The sequence below is a fragment of the Oreochromis aureus genome, linkage group 15, assembly GCF_013358895.1.
Source record: "Oreochromis aureus strain Israel breed Guangdong linkage group 15, ZZ_aureus, whole genome shotgun sequence".
In the NCBI taxonomy this organism is placed as follows: Eukaryota; Metazoa; Chordata; class Actinopteri; order Cichliformes; family Cichlidae; genus Oreochromis; species Oreochromis aureus.
This window is the reverse complement of record NC_052956.1, coordinates 5151505-5174311: the sequence shown is the minus strand read 5'-3', so window position 1 is coordinate 5174311 and position 22807 is coordinate 5151505. Positions and strand designations below refer to the sequence as shown.

Here is a 22807-nt window from a genome sequence, read left to right as displayed (position 1 = left end):
TTAGGCTCACAGTCTCCACTCTAATTCGTCCCAAAGGTTGTTAATCTGGTTGAGCTCAATACTCTGTGCAGGCCAGTCAAGTTCTTCCACACTTATAAATGTTTTTAAGAACCTTTCTTTGTGCACTCATGTTGGAACAGGAAGGGGTACGCATGGAAATTTCACAACTGTATTTGTTGCACATGTGGCATCCCATCGAAACTGCGCTAGAATTCACTGAGCGACCCACTCTTTCAATATTTGTAGAACCAGTTTGCTAGCCAATTAATTTATACACCAGTATGCAGGAACAACTGAATTCAATTATTTGAATAGGTCAATGAATACTTTTGGAAATACAGTATAGTATCACATGCTAGTTAGCCAGTGAAGTTGGCTAATGGCAGCAGTGTTAAATTTTGTCTTCCTCGTGGATAAAAGGAACAAGATTATCGCCCAGCTCTGTATCCAAGAAATATTTTTCTTACTAAGAGCCACCCTGCATACTGTTTCAACATGTAGAGAAATTTAAAGCTACACAGACCTCAAATGATCAGTGCTATAGTTGCTAAACTAGGTGTAGCTAAGCTAGGAGCGATTCAAAAATTGTTTGTTTGTTTGTTTTGGGGGTTTTTTCATTTATTTTAAGTTACTTACTTCCACTCTTTCTCTCTCAAAGAAACATAATTCTATACTGGTATTAGTGCTATAAGCCTGGCTGTCACTGTGTTTGATCCAGATAGCTGCATTTAATAACAGTCATTTAGCCTTTATTCTTTTACCATACGTTGGCATGTCAACAGAAGATTTTTTAGTACGCTATTCAATTGATAATTAAAGGGTTGTTTTGACAGTTGCAATTGGCTGAACAAAAAGCTTAGCAGTCCTTGTCTCATATTGTTTTGGGGTATGTGTCTGCCTCTTTATATGATAGACAATATATATAAAGGAGATTGAAGGGCAGGAAATCATAGATTGCCAATCTGAATTAGACATGTCCACTATGTCAGGTCTTTCTTTTATCTTCTTTCATCTGTTTCTGTTACATTTTTCCCCCCATTGTGAGATCCAAATGTTCGTCTCCCAGTCTTTTGTTATGACAGGACAAAATTAGTTTGGCTACACTGAGAGTCCACAGGAACTTTGGCCAAGGTTTCAATCTCCCAGACCTCCTATTAGAGACAGGAGCTGCAGGGTCACAGGAGGAGTATTTGTCACTTTGATCCTCTGGCACTTAGGTCGCTCTTCTCTTTGATAGTGTCTATTTCTCTCTATCTCTTTCTGCGTTCTAATCATACCTTGGCTGCACTTGATTTTTTTTATAGCCTTTAGTTCTCTCTGTGTCCATTTTCTTTTCCACATTCTTCATCTTTCTCATTTTCAAACCCCACTCTCTCATCCTCCTTTCCAGCTTGACCCCCCACACACACACACACACACACAGTGCATGCCATAAATCCCCTTCCTGGGGAAACAGGTAGAACAGAGAGACAGAAGCAGATAGTTCCCTCCAGCCATTTGTTTTTCTCAGCAGGGCTGGGGTTTTGCCTTCTATTGCTCATGCTCCCTCCCTCTTCCTACTTCCACTCCCTTTCATCCTCCACCCTCCTTCCCTCCCTCGCCCTCTATTGCTCCATTCCTCCCGCCCAGTGCTCCAGATTCCCACCATCTGGACTCAGTGGTTGCCAAAGGTATGGAGGCTCTTTTAGTAACCCCCTGAGTACAGGAGTATGGTGCAGAAAATCCACTTTGGTTCATTGCATCATCTATGAAACCTGCCATGCCTCAGTCTCCTAATTCCAGCTCTTCATAGTTAAAATTTTTAATTTTATTCTAAAACTAAAATGCCATGAAATCCAGCAATACCCTGCAGTAGAAGAAGTGCATATCAGCTCCTGTCTGCGACTTGTGAGACTGTTTCTCGACAAGACTCGCAAAATATTGGTGTAGCTCATGTAATTACATGGCACCTTGGTTTAAACTCACTTTACCAAGACAGGTAGAGAACCCAGTAGACGTTCTCCCATCGCTTTATGTCTGACGTCTTCTCAGGCTGTGCTAGCGTGTAAAAAGTATGAATTGGGAGTTTTGGCCCACAGTCCTTGGATTTCGGATTCAGTCAACATGTGAGCAGCATACATGTTACCATGCCGACAGACACATGCAAACACACCATAGTTAGGCAGCAGGCCATTATTAGCCCATAAATTCTGTCGCCTGGAAAAGTGTATTGTGCCAAAGGAGAGTGTGTGTGCATATGCATGGATGCCCATGTGCCAAGCCATGGGGACATCTGTGGGAACAGTGAGTTGGCTCTAATGGCCAAGTTGGCCATTAAATTGTGCCTGGGGAGAGACCCCCCAGAGGAATGTAATGTGTACCACTGAGCTTTGGCTCGGGCTCTCTGTCGTGGGAACCCTGAGTTGTTAGCAAATGCTCAAATCACGCTCCTCAGAATAGATAGCCAGTAAATGTTCACTGATCATAGAGTTTAGATTAAAGATGCACGTGGCTCCTGTGACATTACTGTTGGTGTGTAAAGTCCTGCTGTAAATTCTCAAACAGAGAATTTCTCTGCCATAAGCATTTCATCAACACGACTTGACAAGCCGGTTCTGATACTCAGATCATGGGATGCTGCATACTTATAGACCTTCTATTTTTTGTTTTTTGTTTTTTACCATAGGCTGACCATAATAAACAAAATAAGCATTGCTTTGTATTCATTAAGGCATGAAACTGGCATTTCAGTCTATAACATCATCAGGAAAGTGTTTAGTTTGGTCACAAAGGGAGTCATGATCTGTTTTCCTGCATAATTACAACTGGACCTCTTTTTGCAACCACAGGAGTCTCCCCCTACTGGCCAGTGAAAGGAATGTAGGTTTTAGACACTTTTGTATTAGCTTAACTTTTCAGCCATAAAGGTGTGCCCATCTTCTATATCTGTGGCAGTATCTGAGTGAAACGCTCACAGCCTTGATATTTAGAAAAATATTATAGCAGTTAATTAACTTATTCCATTGTAGAGTTTACAAAAGACAGAAGAATGGTCAATGTTTTCTTTATAATAGTTTTAATAAATGTAAAACTACGGTTCCTACATATCCCATAGCTCAATCCTTCAGTAGTCCCCAGATTGTGCATTTCTTTCAAAGACCATGCCTCCAGTTTGTACTGGCATATTTTTAAGACTCAGTCTAGAAAAAAAGGTTAGCCTGATGATTATCATTGATCATTATTTGAGGCTTTTTAGCTATGTGGGGGACAGCAGGGTGCTGCAGCATTAAGAAAGAAATCTGGGATATTTTTAAAGCCTATAGTGCTTTTAAAGGAGGACAATTGAGGTCTGCTACTTGTTTTCAGGATTTAAGATACATAGAAAGTTTTATGTAGTCAATGGGAAAATGTATCAAGAGTAGCATTTATTTATTATAGTCATATGATATGAAATATATGATGATAATGAATCATTTTACCTAAAATTTTCCAATGCTTCCCTCACAGCCATACAAAACTTTATACAGCTAATTTCACAGGCATGACTGATCTAATCTTTAAGTGTAAAATGACTGGAGAGTTCCAACATATGTCCAATCTCTGCACAAGCAACAAATTCTGCATAAAATTGCCCAGCACATGTGTTTTCTGTCCATTGACCAGTACAAACAATGCAAACTGCAGTACTATAATTTTGTTGGATTTCAAAATTTACAAAGAAAAAACAAAACAGTGTTTCTCATTTCTCTGCCGCCTTCCTCCTTAAGCCCCATTTCTGGCAGTCAGTTGTAAATTAGAAGAGAGGAACAATTAAATTCTCAGGGACAATGTTCAGATAGACATTGTCTGCATTGTGTGAGTGTGCCTGTGAAATGAATTCAGATTCCACATAATGCTGTGCTTGTATGGTTCCAGTATCCTTTTTTTCAGTCATTCAGTCATTGTTCCTAATGCTGTAGAAACTCTGCCCCGATAGTGCCAAAGTTAGCTGCAGTGCGATTTGCTGTCATAAGAAAATGTTTTTCCTTTTATTGTGAAACACTTACTCTCACAGTTTTTGTCTGTGTTGGAGTGCATTTTCTGCATTCAGGCTATTTTCATATTTTATTATTTGATCTATCATCTGTTTTCAGTAATGTTTATTTCATTTTTATTTATTCAGCTTTTCTTTTTGAGATGTGTCTTAAATAGGCCCCTTGGGCCTTCTGCTAAGTTACTATCTGGTGCTTTTGTGTGATATTTCTGTCTCTTTTGTTTTTTATGTTTTTAAATAAAAGCAAAAGCTAAATTGATTTTGCTTTCAAACCTGCACTCTTCTCTGAGTCAGGGATTTATAAACCTTATCGTCTTTGGTCTCCAGCACAGACTTGTGCCTTACCTTTGGTGGTTTTAAGTAACTCGTCTGCCTGCCTTTTAAAGGCTGAGCCCAGTTCACCTGGCTTGAACTGCAACCCTGCAGTACATGGAGGATGAGTCTGAATAGTTCACGCAGCTCAAGGAGACATGCTGACACTGATGGATCCTGTTGGTCATAATGCCTAACAGTATATATTCAGAGTGAAGAGCATCTGAATAATGTTATCTGTGATCAGACTGAAAGTCTGTCAGGCTTGAAGGACAGATGCAGTCTGTTCTGGTGGGGTTTTTTCTGCTTTCTTTATTTTGTATTTTCTGAATATTTTTGTAGTTCTGCTTCTTTTATATCAGCACAATATCTCAACATTAGTCACTCTAGAGCAGCCTTCAGTTTACACGGACCAAGAAGGATGAAATCGGAAGTCACTGTGCTTTTTAATATCAGCAGCGATTAAAAAGTTTATCCTTTTTTGTACTGAACTGATTAGTCGAGGAGGAAGGAAGACTGTAAATGTAGAAGTGACTCATTGCGAGTTCTGTGCTGTTTCCCTTAAGGAAAAAAAGACACAAAGAGATTTATTTCGCGTTCCCATAAGGGCACCACGTGATTACCACAGTCCTATAATGCCTTTGTCTGTTAGCAGTTCCTGCTTTGGTGTTATTTGTTTGTCTCGGCCAGCTGTGCGTCCATATGTAAGCCTACTTCCTGCCAAATAAAAAGAAAAGCAAAAAAAAAGCCCAGAACCGTATAGCAGTTGCTTAGCATATGATAGCACAGACTGTACTCCTAAAGATGAAAACATGTTCATAAACCCTTAAAAAGTAAAAAGGAAGTCTGCAAACAAGGTCAACTTCTTGCCTGAAGGCTTTCACTGAGCTGTATGAATCATTGCATTGGTTATGCTGTTATAAACAGGATTTTAAAAAATCAATTAAGCCCTCTGTACTTTATGTTTGATGTCTCCCACCCAGGGTTATCTGTTTCAGGCTGTGTAAGTGGGTTAGGTAATGTGCTTCACCACACATAACATATTATTAAGAGCAAAGGCCATGTTGCTTCATTACACTGTATATTTGAATAAAAGGCAATAATTTGCCAAGCGAGTCTGTGATATTTGTCTCTAAGAAATGTACTTTGAGAAAAAAAAATGTTCCCCAAAATAAGATCAATTAATGCAGCGCATTAGTATAAAGACTTCCGTGTCAAACTTCTAAGAAAAGTATGAAAACAGTTTTTTCATGTTTTGTTTTTTTGTTTTGTTTTGGGGCTTTTTCTGAAGCAGAGTCTGTGTGGAAATCTTTAAGCTAATTTACTGATCCAGACAACAATGTGAGTGAGTTTAATTAACATTCCCTGCCTGCTCTCTACTGCAAATTGCAGCCTTTTTCTTTTTCCTTATCAGCTTTACTGTACTGTATATGCTGCATGACTAAGTCTGACATTATCTGCCAGGCAGGTTTATGTAACATTAGCTGTACAATATGCTGTAAACACAGCTGGCTCTATACGGCAAAACAGTGCCAAGCAAAGTGCAGACGGTAATTATCCTTGTATTTTTATTTATTTATTTATTTTAGTTGGGAAATGTGTTTTACTGGTTTCATTAGCATCTCAGCGAGACACGGAGGCAGTTTGTGAGATAGTGTCATCTGTTATAACAGACAGGTTTACCTTGCAGTAGACTGCTGATGAACTTTTGAGACATATTCCACAGCTCAACATAAAACAGATAAAACCTAGAAAAAAAAGTACTGCGTAATTGTCTCTCTTTCGCCGTACTTGTCTGTACTAGATTCCCGCTCACAATGGTTTTATTTTATCAGGCTGATGAATGTGCATTGTTTTCCTTCCGATCAGAATATTGCATTTTAAATAGCTTTATCCATGAAATAGGCCAAGTGATCTGTAGTATGCTGCCTAGAGCACCATTAACCTGATTTATTATCTAGACCAAAGAACCAAACGCACTGCTTGCGCTGCACTGATTTTGGCTTTTTATACTGGACGATTATGAGAATTGATCAAACCGGTCAGACGATGAATGAAACCACAACTCTTGTTTTGTGTTTTTGTGTTTTTTTCCTTACATGTGCAGTTTCCCCACTTCTGGCTTAGATTTGAGTGATTAAATCCTAAGTGAATGTGTTTAAACCTCAGCTCTCATGCAGTGCAATCAAAGAAATGATGAAATTGTTCCATAAATTTACGTAAATATTCTGTAGATTTTATTTGAGGCCAGTATGTGCAGCTACTTTTTGCCATTTTGCTTTAATGAGAACTGATGCTGAGGATTATACAGCTGTGAGTGAACAATGGCTTTTATTTGGTCTCACTGCAACTTTGGTTAGTACTAGAAATTTTCTGCAAACCTTTAAGATCAAATTTCTTTCAAACAGGACTACATAAAAAGTTAATTTGATGAATTCAAGTTACCTGCTGTTTAGCAGGAAACCCTGTTATTAAGCACATGCCTACTGAGCTGCACTTAAACAGCATTTGGTTATGTCTTTACAGCAACAAAAGAACTGGCATGCGTACGCAACATTATAACAAAATGCCACCCAGTGCAACAATATGCTTCAGTGTTTTGTCATTTAGAGCAATCAGCTGTCGAGTTTCTACTGATTCTCTCTGAAGAACCAGTATCTTACTGGATGAAGGGACCCCCCACATACACACACGCACAACTCCCTTTGCTTTGTATTCTCCCAAGAGTATAATCATCATTTTCAAAATCAAAGGAAACCAAGTGGTTCAAGGGTCTGTCACACTAAGGAGGCCACAGGGAAGGACTCGGGAGCAAATAATGCTATTATAATTCGTCAGTGACATAAACTAACTTGACAGGTTTATCCAATTGCCTGACATTCATAAACTGCTTGCTAAATCTTCACACAGGTTCATCAAATCCCAGCGCCGCTTTTGTTTGAGCTAACAATGGCAGCTCTGCTGTCTTTTCCATGGTTATTAAAAATCATCTGCCTTGGGTATTGTCATCCCTCAATAAACAAGCCCAAGAAGCAGAGGGACAAACACAACAACGTGTCATTGAGGTGAATTACTATTCTTTGCCTGGAAGGTCATCCTGTAAGCTTGTTTCTGGATCTTGATTAAAATGCCGTGTTCTGCCAGTTCCTTCTCGAGCTGTCAGAAATCAGCTTTCCTACTGTGACCGGAAAGCTGAAAAGTTGATAGATTCATTTAGTTTGTGCCACATGTGGGCATAAAATTAATTCTCACAAAGTTAACTATGTTATTAGAAGAAAAGGCTGGTGAGAATTACTCAATCCAGGAGTATGAAATTATTTTGGTTTTTGGAGCGTTGTGATATGGAGGATGTAGAATTTGCCACAACGTGGGGCAGACATGTTATGGCGTAATATACATGATTTGAAACATATATATATATATATAGATAGATAGATAGATAGATAGATAGATATCAACAACACTACTGTATGATATACATAAGATAACTGCCACTGCACAACTTTGTTATCCTACGTCAATGGCTTTTGGCTTAAAGGAAGTCCAAGGGCCAGATTTGCTAAACAGGAAAAATAAGCAGAGGTATTCCAAAGACAGTGGAAAGTTGTGCAGGTGATCTGTTAACAATGCATTCATTTATAGACTGCGAAGCAGCCAGCTCATCTCAGTAATTACAGACGCAATCTACCAAGAGTAGCTCAAATTAGTAGGGCAAAAATGAGCATCAAATACATATTAGTTCTTCCTCTGCTGCCTCTTGTTGATTTCAATTGCCCTGCTGTTTCCAGACAGAAACATATGCATAAAAGCTGCACTTACACTGCACTAGTTTTGTTAGTACGTTGCTCAGTTCCTCACACGCCCTCATCAGGTCTGCTCATTTCTGACCTGCTAATTTGAGCTGCTCTTTGTAGAATGCTGGTCATTACTGAAATGAACCGTCTGTTTAGTTAGAAATTAGCACGTTGTTCTTTTTTTTTTTTAGACTGATTTGACCTGTTTATTAAATCTAGACTGGAAAAATTGTCCGTTTACAAGACGAGGAGGTGACAGTTGTCACAGAAATAAGAATTTTATGCACTTAAAAATTGAATTAGTTCCCAGAACTGAAAAAAATGCAAACTTGATTCCTTAGAAAAACAAAGTACAGCTTACTTAAGATGACAAAGTTAGGGAAACTTATTTATTGTGATAGTTACATGTGATTAAACGCACCCTTGATTCCCAAAGGTTGATGTCTCGCTATGACTACGTCTGTTTTGTGATAAATATGGTCATTATTTTTAATTATATCTCTCTCTAGGGAAAGCCTACCCCCCGGAGTTCTACTATGATACCTACAACCCTCTGTGGCAGAACAGACCAAGGGTCTATGGCTTCAAGCTACAGTGGACCCAGATGAACCCAAATGCTGTGGACCGTATTGTTGCCTACAGACTAGGCATCAGACAGGTAGGACTGCTATGAGGTGCCTGCTCATTTGCATTCCTATTGTTCAGTCTTCTATTCTCTGTGAGCTACTATCACAGCCAGTAGAGTCACGACATGAGTTTTAAAGTCATGAAATGTTGGCATCTGGTACAGTAACTTGTCACGGGTATTGGTCAGCCTCTTTCCAACCCTTCATACATAAATTAGAGTCATCCCACGCGACAGGCATGTAAAAGCCTTTCTTATTGCCAAATTAAACACGCGATGGAAGCTTTTGCACAGCGTGCTCGCACTTGCGTGTTGTACCCGATTGACAGAGCCAAACCTCATATCTGTCTTATTGTGCAGTTTTTCAGGACGTGAATGAGCCTTCGTGCGCCGAGCAGGAATCACTGAGAACCTGTCAGGGGCAGTCAGCTCAACATGGTCTGTGGTTTCCATGAATTGCTTCTGTTTTTGCTTTCCATCAGAAGAGTGAAAGGGGTCCCCACAGCTAGACGTAGCGAGCATAGCTCCTATTTTTTGCTTTTTTTGTATTCTTTTTTCCTGCCTCTCGAGTAAACTCCACACATGACAGGCAGGCAGCACTGATGGATGGCGTGGTTACATTTTCTGTTTTGGCAATCAATGAGCACCTTCCACTCTCTGCTCTTCTTTCTCTATCTTGCCACCACCCCCCTCCACCCCCCACGGCGATGCACATTTGATCTTGCTTTTTTCTCTTTTTGTAATTTAGAGCAGCAGGTGCAGCACCACACTTAGAAACATTTTGAAATGTTGAACTTGCCGCAGAATTTCACGTTGCCTTTGCAGCTTGGAGGCGCATCTGCAACCATGTTAAAAACAAACAAAAAAATTTTTTTTTTTAAGATGAAGAAATGTGGCGCATGCTTCAGTGAAATCTGTCTAATTTCTGCTCCGAATTAGGGAGCACACCCTGACAGTTGTGTTTGTAATGAATAATATAATTTAGTGTTTGTCTCACTCTACACCCTCAAGGAATTGACGCTTGAGAACACATTTCAGACCCGTTATGTTTGTGTAGCGCAGTGATTTTTCTGTCAACTATCTCAGTTGGTCTGTTTGGTAATAAATTATGTCGTGCTTGCCGAGCCCGTGTACTTGCCAGGGATTAGTCTGAAAACTTGCCAGGAATATACATTTGCTTTTCCTATTTTCAGCTGGTCCTGTGCACATTTGTAAAGATTGTAATGTCTGCATCTGTGCTAGAACGGACCAAATGTAATTTTAAAATCACATTAGCATTTCAATCTAATGTGCATTTCTTTATTTAAAAAGAACAATTGACAGAGCATCACCACCCAAGCCTGTTTTAGAAGAAGATCTGTGTTTGGGCAAATTAATTTCTTTCCACCTTCTTGCCTTGATATCTCCAAAGGCCACACTGGGGGACCATTATCTGCTTCCTCCGAGGTAAAACAGCCAATCTTCAGTTGTCTTAGATGAGAATCAGAGTCAGAGAATCTTTGCTGAAGGGAAAATTCTGACTTTTTTTCTGTGGCATTTGCTATATAGTGTACTATCTATGGTCTTTGCCTTTACTGGTGATTTAGGATGATAATAACATTTTTTTTATTGCCTTGTGGTGAAGAAAAGTTGAAATCCAGAAGAGGCAGAGGCAGCATGCAAAGAGGAAATGAAAAAGAAGAAGTGAGGAGGAGGAGTGGCTCTTTTTCTAAATTGGAAAAAAAAAAAAAGATACTTTTTGAAAAAAGGAAAAAATGGTGCAGTAAAGAAAGCATCAGCACATGGACTACACCGCTTCATTCTATTTATAGAACCAGCAGCAGCCCCCCTGCCATTCCTTGAGAATCATTATCATTTTCTCTCAGTTTTGAATTAATACTTGAGAACTGGTAGACCTTATGCCTCTGTAATGGACTGCTTCATCTTATCGCCCAGTGCCCTCATGAGAGACGGTCTGACTGAAGGGGAGGGAAATGGAAATGACTCTCAAGCTGAAAGGCATGCACTGGTCAGAATCACGAAACACAAATCGCTGCACCTGTCAAGGAACCAGTGGAAAAGTGTTATATCTGCCTTGTTTTGATACTCTTGCAGCTTGCTTCAAGCCCTTCTAGTCTGTCCAGAACCTTGATTGCCTGTTTCCAATCCTAAGATAACTTTTTTTTTCAGCTCATATATTGCCATCTTGCGGCTCCCTTTTTTCCCTTTTCTGCCTCTACTCCTCCTTTTTTTTTTACATCTATTTCGATTGATCTGACAAGTCAGGTTGTGCAAGCAGATCAATAGAAGTCATACTAACTACATGCAAGTAATCTGCAGTAGATCAGCTTGTCTAACGTTATGCCAGCAGTTGGTTATTCTGGAGTTTGTCTTCAGGTCTATTGGTATCGCTTTGATCAGCTCTGCTTTATTTTTATTTTATTTTTTTAAAGTTCCTATAAATCCCCTCCTGAACCGCAGCCACAGTAAAATGAAATTAAATCAATACAGCTCTCTACCTCTGCGGGGAAAATGTGGAGATTGAAAGCTAATGGGATGTAAACAGAAGCCTTAATTGAGTGCAAATGTGTGGATTCAGTGAACATTAATGGGAATCAAAACAATGGGGCTGAATCCATAAGCCTGTAAGTATGTGCATGTGTCAAAGTGTCTGAAAAGTTGAATGTTTTTCTGTTTTTTTTCCAGTCAGCATTTAGAGTTTGATTTGATTTGCATATTTAAGCACTGTTGGTTTTTAATAAGGGGCGGGGGGGGGGGGGGGTGACCTTTTAAAGCAGCTCTAGCCAAGACCAGTATTAAAAGCCACGCAAGCACACACACACACACACACACACAGAGTCCGGTGGTTTTGGGTTTTTTTTTAGCTCAGACGTGTATATTTAATTTTATTCAGTATTATACAGCCACCTGAACATAAGCAAATAATGCCATGGGCAATCAGAATTTGTGAACAGCAGTGAGATAAGGTACATGAAATATTTCATTTTTGGTGCTCACTGCTTAAATCTGGTATTAAAAATACTATTTTTAATATTTATATTTAAATGTATAAATTTTTGAGCAAACTGGATGAACATCAAGTCTCATATTCATGTTTTAGCCACAGCTTTTGAACATAATAAACATCTGAACTATTTCCAAAAAGTCATTAAAAATTACTTTTAAATAATTGTTTCTTTATAGTTTTCTAAAGAAATGATAAAAAATGAGATGGATGGATAGATAGATGGATAGATGGATAGAATATCATTATCAGAACTTGGCTGCAGTTCAGGGCCAAACATAAAAGCCTATTTAGTAATGTACTTCATCACCAGTGGACATGTGCAAATCACTATAGCAACATAATGCATGTAGTACACGATACAGGTTTACATAAAGTTACGTGAAAAAGAGCATTTTCACACTCATTCACACGATGATTCCATAACTTGCAAGCACCCTTTTAGCAGCAGTAACTTAAGTAGTCAGTTTCTGATTGATCAGTTTCTCACATCATTATGATATAGAATAGAATAGAATTCAACTTTATTGTCATTGCACATGTCACAGGTATTTGTCACTGGTTTTGGAGATGTAATCCAGTACAGATGAGGCATACTATATCACAGTATGCCTATTGTGATATATCACAATAGCAAATATCCTCACCATATTATCATTTATTTTAGAGGATTGAAACACACATAGGACGAGACACATACAGGCCGACACTGTGTAATTTATGGCAATTAACCGTCATGCCTTTTGTGCTTAAGGGGAAAGCTAAAAATTTTCAAAGCATAGGTAAGGGCTAGAGCGCTATCTGCAATTACCGCAGAGAGACAAAGCACTCTATTTACCTGCAAACTAATGGTGATGAAAACTTGCACGCCATAATTGCGGATCATCCAGCCTCTAAGTAATTACTTAATTGGTATTGTTCCCTCACATGCACACTGACTCAATGCTGTCACACCTTCATTCACTCGATCTCTGTCTCCCTCCGCTAATGGTGCACTTCTTTCTGTATGGTACGGTCACTAATTGTGATGCAGACGCGATCACTTGTCTTTGTGCAGCTTTCCCTGTTAATCTGATAATCAAGGATAAAATGTACCCTCCTTCACTCGCCCCTCACCAGCAAATCTAGCAGCAAAACCCCATTTTGCTTTGTGTTTCAGAGAGGTTGTATTATATCAGAAAGCATAAAAGGAATTAAAGTTTGTGTGATACCTGAACTAAGTCAGCCAGGAGTTTGCCTGTTTGCTGCACATTATTGAAAGAGGAGATAGAAAAATCGTGCCAATTCAAGGTCCCTTTATAAAGAGATGGCAAAAAAAAAATTGCAGAACATCATGATAGAAATTCTTTAAAGGAATCAGGCAGACAGTCAGAGCACAACTGTACTTACAAAATGCCCATAAAACCTAGAATAATGTTTCTGCTGCTAATAGAAACATGTGTCTGCTGCTTCCTAATAGCAGTCTTTTAGTTCCGACCCTGGTAGCTGCTTCGAAAGTAAATATGGTTAATGAGCATCTAACCGTCATCAGCTTACAAAGGAAATTTGTTTTTGTTGTGCAGCTTGGCATTGGTGAATCATACAGATGCCTATAGGCGGTCTTAATTGGCAGATGAAATGGAACATTATACAGTCGTGTTAAAGGACTACATAGCTGTGGTCACACTTGGAGGAAAATGGGAGAATGTGTTTTCTTTGCATGGCACATACTCTCCTTATTTGGTAAATCTGCATACAGAACCTATATATAGCTGATAGTGAAGATGCATCACATGAGATCACATGAGAGACCCTGTGATCTGTTATTGGTACAGTATTGAGAACAGCTCTTTGAAAAGTGTGAACAGTTCACAGACACGAGAAACCAAATGATCTTTATTTACAGACTAGCATTCATGCATGGGAGGACTTTAGATGAAGCAAATGGTGCATGAAAGCAAAAGGTAAGGTCTGTAAAATGGGCTAACAGTCAGAAAAAATGAAACAAACAAGGAAAATACGGGGAAAAGAAACCCAAGGCTGGTCCAACTGCTTGGCTGTGGGAGGTAACAACAAAAGAAAGAGGAGTCTGTCAAGTACACCATATACTGCATCATCATATTGATGCTGATTGCTCAGCTGTGGAGCAGAAAGGTGGAAAACTAGAACAAAGGGTGAAGGGGAACATACCAATCCTCGACAGCAGCAGGAACACTTTGCTATTTGAAAATCTGTTAGTTATAAACAGAACTAGCAAATGTCTAATATCCCAAACCTCGTGTGGTTCTTCTTCCGACACAGATGGGGCTCCAGCGCTGGTGGGAGCAGGAGATCCCAGTGGATGGAACAATCAACAAAGGAGAGCTCATGACGCATAACCTGACTGAGCTGATAAAGCCCGAGTCTTACGAGGTGCGCCTCACGCCCATCACGCGTTTCGGAGAGGGGGACTCCGCCATCCGTATCGTCACCTACAGTGGTAAGCGCTCCGTACTTTTTCTATTGTTTCAGTGTTATCACAGCCAGCAAACAGATAAAAACAAGTTATAGGAGACAAGAGATTTTAAGTCCCGCTGAAGTTTGTGCTTACGGCGTACGTTCATCACTAACGATGATGTCAAAAGTTCGCCGTAGCATCAGCAGTCATTACAGAGATCCGATGATGAGTTATTTTGCATGAGACGTACGAGGAAAGGGCGAGTGAAAAAACCGAACTGATTGAAGTAATTTGAATTGCATGTAACACATTCAGTCATCTGTAGACAGCTCGAATTCAGCCGGCTTTGCTTCTTTTCTCGTTTGAGCCAAATGGATGCTGATCAACTGACTAATCCCTTCTTAGTGACCTTCATTGCTTGAGTCAGCTCTCCCCTGTACCGGGGCAAAGGCTGACTTGTTGTGTCTGTGCTTGAGAGATCATCATGACATTGAAGCTTCAGATGACTCAAGCATGTAGCCTGGGTAACAAGAGCAAACAGAGCTGGTCAGAGATGAGTCATGCTTTGCCGCCTTCGCTCAGTTCCCCCCTCCCAAAACAATGCAATTTTCTGTCTTTTGTCTTTGTCGGAGGATCCGATTAGTCCCCCGGAATGTTTTTCATATAATAAATGGCTCTTCAATTTCACATTGTAAATATTTTGAAAGGTTCTTGCCCTCACCATGCCTGACATGAAAAGCATAACAATCTTACTGTACATTTGCCCAGACTCAGGGGCCAGATACAACACAAACAATTTTATTTGATTTATTTCATATAGACTTTGGATCTGGACTACAGTAATAAAAGTAATAATAATAATAATAATTATGTAGCAATTTTCAAAAACAAGCCACAAAGTGCTTTACAAATACTCAGATATTATAGAGAAAACCCCAATAATTACCTTTTTTTGGAAGAGCTCGACAGTACTGGTAATGATTTAATGTGCAACAGGGAAACACACAACAAAACCAGTCGCAGGGAGGGACGCCGTCTGCCCAGAGCGTGCCGGGTTCCAAAGGAAGTGGAGGCAGTTTGTAACAACAAGCACAGAGCAGATCGGTGCGGCCGGTAATTGCAGATCGCCGCAGTGCTAACGTTGCTCCAGAGAAAGCATGAAGTTACCTGAAGAGAGGGGTGAGCGAGGGAAAAAGCAAAAGCTACAGGAGAGAGAGAGAGAGAGAGAGAGAGAGGAAAAAGGTTGAAAAATTGTAACTAAATAAATAAATACATCTAGTCATACTGACCTCGTCCTCCCTGGGGCCCCTTGTTCTGAGTCCAGGTTGAATTTGTTATAAAAACTGGCAGAATTTTTTTCAAAGGTTTCCAAGAATGTCACGCTGACTGAAATGGACACCTTTTACTGCCGCCACTAAAATGCATCTAGGATTTATTTCTGGTGCATCAAAATGTAGTTGAGAATTGCAGTCGAGAATTTTTAAAACAGGAGCAGTAACATCTGGATCGCCGACCCGTTGCCTAGTGCTGTGTTTTTTTAAATCTCCTATTTACATTTCTGATTCAGATGAAACAAAATCGTCACTCGTTGCTATCTCCAGACTGAAAAGGACTCAAAATAGACTTCGTATTTCAAAATTCTCATAAGTATGTCTCATCCATAGAGCTCAAGGTTGTTCATTCTGACCTTATAGCCTTGCGACGGTATATTTGCAGTTCTCAGGTGGGCATCTCAGACAGTAGCCTTGGATTTAAGGAGATAAAGCAATAATAACAAATGAGGTTAAACTGAGGTTGAATCAGAAGAGTCTCTCTGATAAAAGTACAGCAGCCAAAAATAGCAGCCAGAAGGACATCACAAGGATTTTGTGTACTGCGACCACTGAGAATACATCAAAACACACTGTATTTCTTTACAGAATGAAATAGCAGGTTGCAAACAGAGATAGATTCTCCAGCTTGTGGGATGGCATGCTGGCAAAAACAATACAAAGACTACAGTAGTATCCGCAGTTGGCCCAGCAGTACCAGTGAACAGATGCACAGGTACTTGAGATGTACGTCTTCAGAAACTAAGTGACTGACTGTTTTCTGTCTATCACTGACTGCCAAGTTCTTCCGGAGTGGTGCTGCTGCAGTTGTGAATAATTCAGTTTCACTGCAGCTCATCATGGCTTCTGCAAAGAGAATTGGGAAAGAGGAGAGAAATGAGAGAGGCAGATAAACTTTCTCCGCTGTTATTTTTGTAGTAGTTTGTGATACTGCGCGGCTCCCCCGGTCAACCTTGAATTGAATTCAGTGGAGTTGAATCCAAATGAATCCAGTCGAAGCGAAGTGAGGGGAATTGAGGCTAATTAAGGCAGAGAGTGGCGCAGAAGGAGTGATGGAGTTGGGACTGGGGAGAAAAGGGAGATACACGGGAACAAAGTAATAAAAAAAAGAAAAAGGAGAAAAAAGATAGAAAGAGGAGAGCCAATGCTGACGTGCAAATCGCCTGCCCAGCGAGAGACTGGACTAATTATCACTCTAGGGCTGCTCTGTTCTCCCACACACAGCATAGCGCCACGGTAGCAGGCTAATGTAGGGCTGAACCGTATCCACTCTGCTCTGAGACTGATGTGTGAAATACAGCCCAGGACCATCTCCATTATCACTTCCGTTTCATTCTCACTGGGGAACACGGACCTGTGGGGCATCTGTGTATGGGCTGTAGCACAAAGGCTTTATGGGTTTGGAAATTTACAGTGAATTGAAAAAAAAGTTATAAAAGTTCTTCTATTTATCGCTGTGTAATCACTATGTCCTTTCCCGTCTTTGGTATATAAGTCTAAGGTAGCATTTTTAATGGCAGTCCTGCAGTTGCTATTGTCCTGATTCAAAGACATGTCCAAGATTTGACTGTTTGGGAAGCTCCCAAAGGGTCCAAGCACAAAAAAGGTTTACTAACCCAAATTAATCAATTTAATTACTTTTGCATTTTTATTAATTTTAATTGGATTAATTTGTGGCAAGAAATGTTGCTTCTCCGTAAGGAGGCTGCTGGATTGAATAAACCTTTAGCCCTTGCTCTTCCAGTCTAAATTTGTGCATAGACTCAGCAGACACTTTGGTAATTGCATTAATTTATTCATTTATTTGAGTATTTGCATAAATGGGAAGTTGAACAGCAACCAATAAGCGTATTTCATGTGTTTGCTTTGCACGGTGGGATAGTCTCTTCTTCCTTGTGACCCTAAAATGAAAGAAATTGCAAAAAATGAAGAAAACCTACAGAAATAAACACAGCTTTGTCTGTTTGTTAGCTGTTAGCTTAAACATTTCTGCCCTGTGTTAAATTGCAACATAAGTCCTCCATTAGAGGAAGTTTTTTTCCATCATTGCCCAAAAGGCCGAGCAATCATTCTGAACCACATAAAGTCGATGGTAGCAGCTTTTCTGTGACTTGGCACGAAAACACAAAAGCGGTTACAGTGTCCCCAGTTGCAAGATGAAGAATGGCTATGTCACCAAGCTCTGAAGATGCTCTTTTAAATTTTGCTGCAGTGACAAACTCAGCATCTGTTTGGTGTTCCTCATAACGCTCCCCTCCCACTATGTCTCTCTTCCTCTCTGGTTTCCTCCAATATACAGGATTTAATGTTTAAGCCTCCTGTCAACCCTCACAGTGTCACAGTAAAACACTGCTGCTGTTTCTTAATATTCCATTTTTATGCACCTTGCAGTGACATATACAACACCTCTCCTTAAGGCAAAACTCCCTAAATCTTATATTAAATTCAGTTTCTTGCTGTAAATGGGGTGTTTCTGTTTGACCAGTGGTGATTCAGTGTTATAGCTGTCCAAGCTTCTGTCTCTTTGTCTTGCCGTGAAGCATGCTTTAACCTGAGAATTCAGATTATATTTTATCTATATATTTTTTTAAAGCTACCCAAAGCTTTCAGCACATAGCTTCTAAGGGTTGGTACTATCCTCCTTAAAACATCTTGCTTTTGCGGATATTTTTTGATCATGTAATCATGTTCATGACCAATAAGATACAGAACTTGTTACAGCGCAGTCCTTGGCTACAGCTATAGCTCTATAGTAGCTGCTGTCTTCTTACAGTATTTTGTACATGCTCAGTAGTTCTGCTTTATAAAGTACTTTCACTTAAAGGAATACATTTATTCAAGATCAATACAGCTTTCATATCTGTTCATTAAATATAAGCCAGCAGTCAGTGAGCTTGGATTAGAACAAAGACTGAAACAGCTAGCCTTGTAGCAGTGACTCCCCAGAGTTTCTTTTTAGCCTGGCAACTGCACAAAAGCCTTAAAGATCTCTGAGCTATAGATGCTTTCACTCTTTTTTTCTTTCTTTTTTAGTTGTTAAGAATTAAATGATATATGACATATTAATTATTGAGCTTTAGAGGTGCTGGTGTTTGGGATTCTTCACCTCCTGAAAGATTCAGACAGAGCTAGCTGATTCGCGCTGTTTCCATTCTTCATGCTAATCTATGCTCACCAAGTGTGCAAGGCTGCTCCAGAGTAGTTTTTGTGTACCGTCCTACAACTGCTCTCATGTGACTCATGGATTCCCTATGCTCAGCTGGATGCCCCCTCCGTTTGACATTCCTTTGAAATCCACTCTTGTTTTTGGTGGAAGAGTTATGACCAGCATATTTATGATTTTAACTGTTTTGATTGCTGCTGTAGCATGGTGTGACATGACATGACACATGATATCCTTTTGTCTTTTTTGTTCTGTCATTTATACTTCAGTTCTTTAGATTAAAGTGAATGCCAATCCATCAGTGCATATATGTATATGCGCACTAATGAAAGAACAGCCTTGCACGGGGCTCGGCTTGGCTCGGGTGTGTCCGTGTGTGTTACTGCAGGACTTGTGCAGAGCAGTGCATCCTCAGAACAAGGCTTTTGTAAAAAAGGACACAATGGTGTGATGTCGCTCTTGTTATTTTGGTCACGGAGACACGAGGGAAAGATTGCTGAACTACATTTACCAACACTGTCATTATTCCAGCTGATGGTTGGGCAGCTGTGGAGCCATCACAGGGCCTTCTCAGAACATCATGGCACGCACCCATACCCCCTAAATATGATTGATGGGAATGTGGGAGTGTGTGGATTATATGAGGTCAGTAAAAAAAAAAAGAATAGAAACAGGCATGCCACTGTTGTCTATGAGGACACTTGGCTGCAGCCTTGGAATTGTCTGCTGCTTTGTAATGTAGCCGCAGGCCAGTGGGCAGGGACTCCTGCCAAGATGAAGTCAGTGATTGTATCCGGAACAGCCTCCATGGAACAATGTCCTTTGGCGGTCAATGAGCTCACTTTGTGTTTCAATCAAAATTAGGCAATTTGGATGGAAGGTATTCATGCATCAAGCATGCAGCTTGTTTTGTCCTCTCAGCTGGAAAAGTATAAACCAGGAGTCAGGCAGACATGCACCTAATATGTGCTCTAATAACAGAAGTTTAAAAGAAAAAAAAGAAAAGAAAAATCCGCTCTTCACTCCACTGTGTGATCACTGGGAGTTTTTATCTTGACAACTATCAAAATTGCATTTCATCCTCAATCATTATTTGAGGCTTTTTAGCTATGGGGGAAAAGCAGGGTGCTGCAGCATTAAGAAGGAAAATCTGGGATTTTTTTTAAAGCCCTTGCAGTGTGCTCGAGGGCTTTGCACATCTCTGCTTTAACAGCATAACGCATTTGAAGAAGGGCAATTGAGGTCTGCTACTTGTTTTCAGGAGTTCAGACACAGTTACAGACAAGGCGGTAACGTTTCTTTAAAAAAAGTGCTTCATTTAAAACGCTCGAGTCAACAGCTGAGCTCTGTCGCAGTTTATTTTAATGCTTGTTTGTTTTCCCATATCCAATATAGTCATCTATACTGGAAGTTAAATTATCTGTTTTATGCAAGTGTGATCTGGAGAGAGTGTTTGCATGCACAACAGTCGTAAAAGTAGCCTCTGGGCCTGCTCTGTGCACAGCTTGATTTCCTCAGTGTGGATGGAGACACTGCTTGAGCAGACACACTCTTTTGGATTAAGGCGTAGTGAGTCAGTCGGGGGAAGCTGCAGGTAAAAAAAAATGCAGACAACGAAATACATTTTCATAACCACAGTATCAGGAGAAAGAGGGATTTGGGAGGGAGTGAGTGAGAGTTACAGGAAATGGGACATTGAGATGGAGAGAGCCGGCGAGCAGGAGGGGGCCTGAAAGAATAGAGTTTTGTCGGAAACCTCAGCATCCGTTTCGCAGGCCCGAGGCTGTAAGTTGTCATTTAAAACATTTTCTCTGCAACAGCCGGGATGATTTCCTCCCCCTCTGCAGTCTGTGCTGCTCTGTGCAGTCCACTGTAGATTCAGTGGGAAGCAGTGACTGTCGGGCGGCGAGTATTTTCACAGTCGCATAAAAGATTCTTAAAGTGTTTTCAGGGGAAGGTGTACGCTGAAAATGCAATTTTAGTTGCTTCATGGTATGTGTCTTTGTCTATCTCCCCTTTTATCCCCGAGCAAACATACATTTCCACGAGTTACACAACAATAAACAGAAATCCCTCCTTTTTTTGTAATTTGAGCTTTTAAAAACAGCCGTTTCATCAGCGCCACTGTACTTCGCCACTCTCACTACATGTTTTCCTTTGTAGGAATGATTTGTTATTACTCACTTTAATTGGTTGGATTAAAATCAATTCCCTCCATGAACAGCAAGGTTTCATAAATCACCCAGCAACATAGTTTTGTAGTAAAGCTGATGTATCGCATCTATTCAGCCGGTCAGCAATCGATCATGAAAATGCCCATGAATCTTCTTGACAGGTTAAATGGTATTTACTCTGCAAAAAGTGAAGTGCCGACTAACTGGCTCGCTGCAACTCTGTGTGATACCCTTGACCTTTATGTGTTTGCTGCGGCGGTAGCCTCTTAAATTATCAATGAGGGAAGCATTGAACTGTGGTTAGGTGGACAGAATGCAAAAGAAGTCCTCGGTGTATTTCCGTTAGCGTTTGATCTCAAAGTTTTCGTAATGATGGGTTTGAAAAGACAGGATATAAGTTGCAGGAAACTGATTAGCAGACACACTTGTGATTATTACTCATTTTTGTGATTTATTGGCTCCTAAATGGAAGGATAAAATAGGCTTAGTGTTCTAAATGGAAGTCACCTTGGACAAGAACATCAGCAAAGCCGGTAAATGGCAGTAATGATAAGCAGTTGCGCTATAAGCTTATTAATGTGGTCAGGCTGGTCCTCCTAATCCCTCACTCTTTTACATTAGATAACAGACTGCGAATGAATGCTGTCACCTTTTCCACTTCAAATCCCAGACATCTTTCTTTGTGTCTGCTCAATAATCATTGTTCTGAGTGCGGGAGTTGATTGGTGCCGTCTGTTTCCTTCGTGTTTTTACACTGAGAAGGCAAAAGTGCTTTACAGAGATGAAGCACAGATACTTTGCAAACAGCGTTCTGTTTCTGCGGTCGCACACGCCAAAAAGAAACCTGTCTTGCCACGGCTGTTAGACCATGCTAGCACTGTATGACCAATGGGTCAGATATGTTTAGTAAGCCACTGCTGTCTGTTTCACTGTGTTTCTGTCTCACTGCAAAGCAGAGGATGCACAGACAGACAGACGAGTCCCACTTTTACTGAAGCTCTTATTTCTCTGCTATATCTTTACATAATATGTTCCTTGTTGCTCACAAAAGGTTAATATATGCCTGTGTAATACTCTGCTACTTGCTGAATAGCAGAGCTCACAAGGCAGCCTGACAGTGCAACAGGTTGAGCTCTTTTACGTCGGCGTGTGCCTCCATGCACATTTTCTCTTAATAAGTGTTTCATGTAATGACAGGCTGCTAAGATTTTCTGTACTAACGATTATCCCTGGCCTTTCTCTTCCACAGCTCCCATCAACCCTCACCTGAGTAAGTAATGTGCACCTCACTTAGCATGTCTCATCAGACAGAGTGCTCCTTCTGACACAACACCGGCTGTGAAAACAGTGGGGATACTCCAAGTAACTGTCTCGTCTATAGAAAGCTGACTTTTAAATAATCAGTATTGAACTGGAAGATGTTTTTAAACGACTCTAAAACAGGAGTAAATGAGCAATGATTGAGCAAGGCTTGCCTTTAGAAAAGGGTAGCCTTGCATCAGGCTATTTGACATTGTGCATTTTGGACACAGCGTTTGCATGAGATGTTGGATGTCGTTCGGTGTATCTGTGTGTGTGTGGGTGTGTGTGTTTCTGGGCGCATGAGTTTATTTGCACCTTCTGTGCTCTGTGAGCATTAATTATGCATGCATTTGTGCCATAGCTGTTTATATTCTTTAATGTTTAGCTTCATTTATGACGCATTGTTTCATTGTTGAAACTTTACAAATTCACATTATTCATGCCTTGAGAATCCAGACTTAATCATCGCTTGCTGTGCGGCAGTGTGCTGCCTTGTATCGTGGTTTATTTATTTTTATAGATATATATTTTGGTGGGTGTTCACAGAAACATTGCCAACATAATAGCAAACATCCTAATCACCAACATCATTATCCAAATCCCTCCAGGAAACTATCTTACCTGCATGCCTCCCCTTCCTCCCTGCCTCCTTCCTCTGCCTATCCTCCAAATCC

The 22807-nt window shown here is 40.3% G+C and overlaps 1 protein-coding gene across 1 annotated transcript in view; it reads left to right on the top strand.

Moving 5' to 3' along the window:
- The window catches only part of mdga2a (MAM domain containing glycosylphosphatidylinositol anchor 2a), a 192475-nt gene that overhangs the window by 145952 nt on the left and 23716 nt on the right, over window positions 1-22807 (top strand). Inside the window, exons 11-13 of the mRNA XM_031755061.2 lie at window positions 8628-8776; window positions 14028-14205; window positions 22081-22101. Of these exons, the coding sequence (XP_031610921.2) occupies window positions 8628-8776; window positions 14028-14205; window positions 22081-22101 (348 nt within the window). The remainder of the gene's footprint in view (window positions 1-8627; window positions 8777-14027; window positions 14206-22080; window positions 22102-22807) is intronic.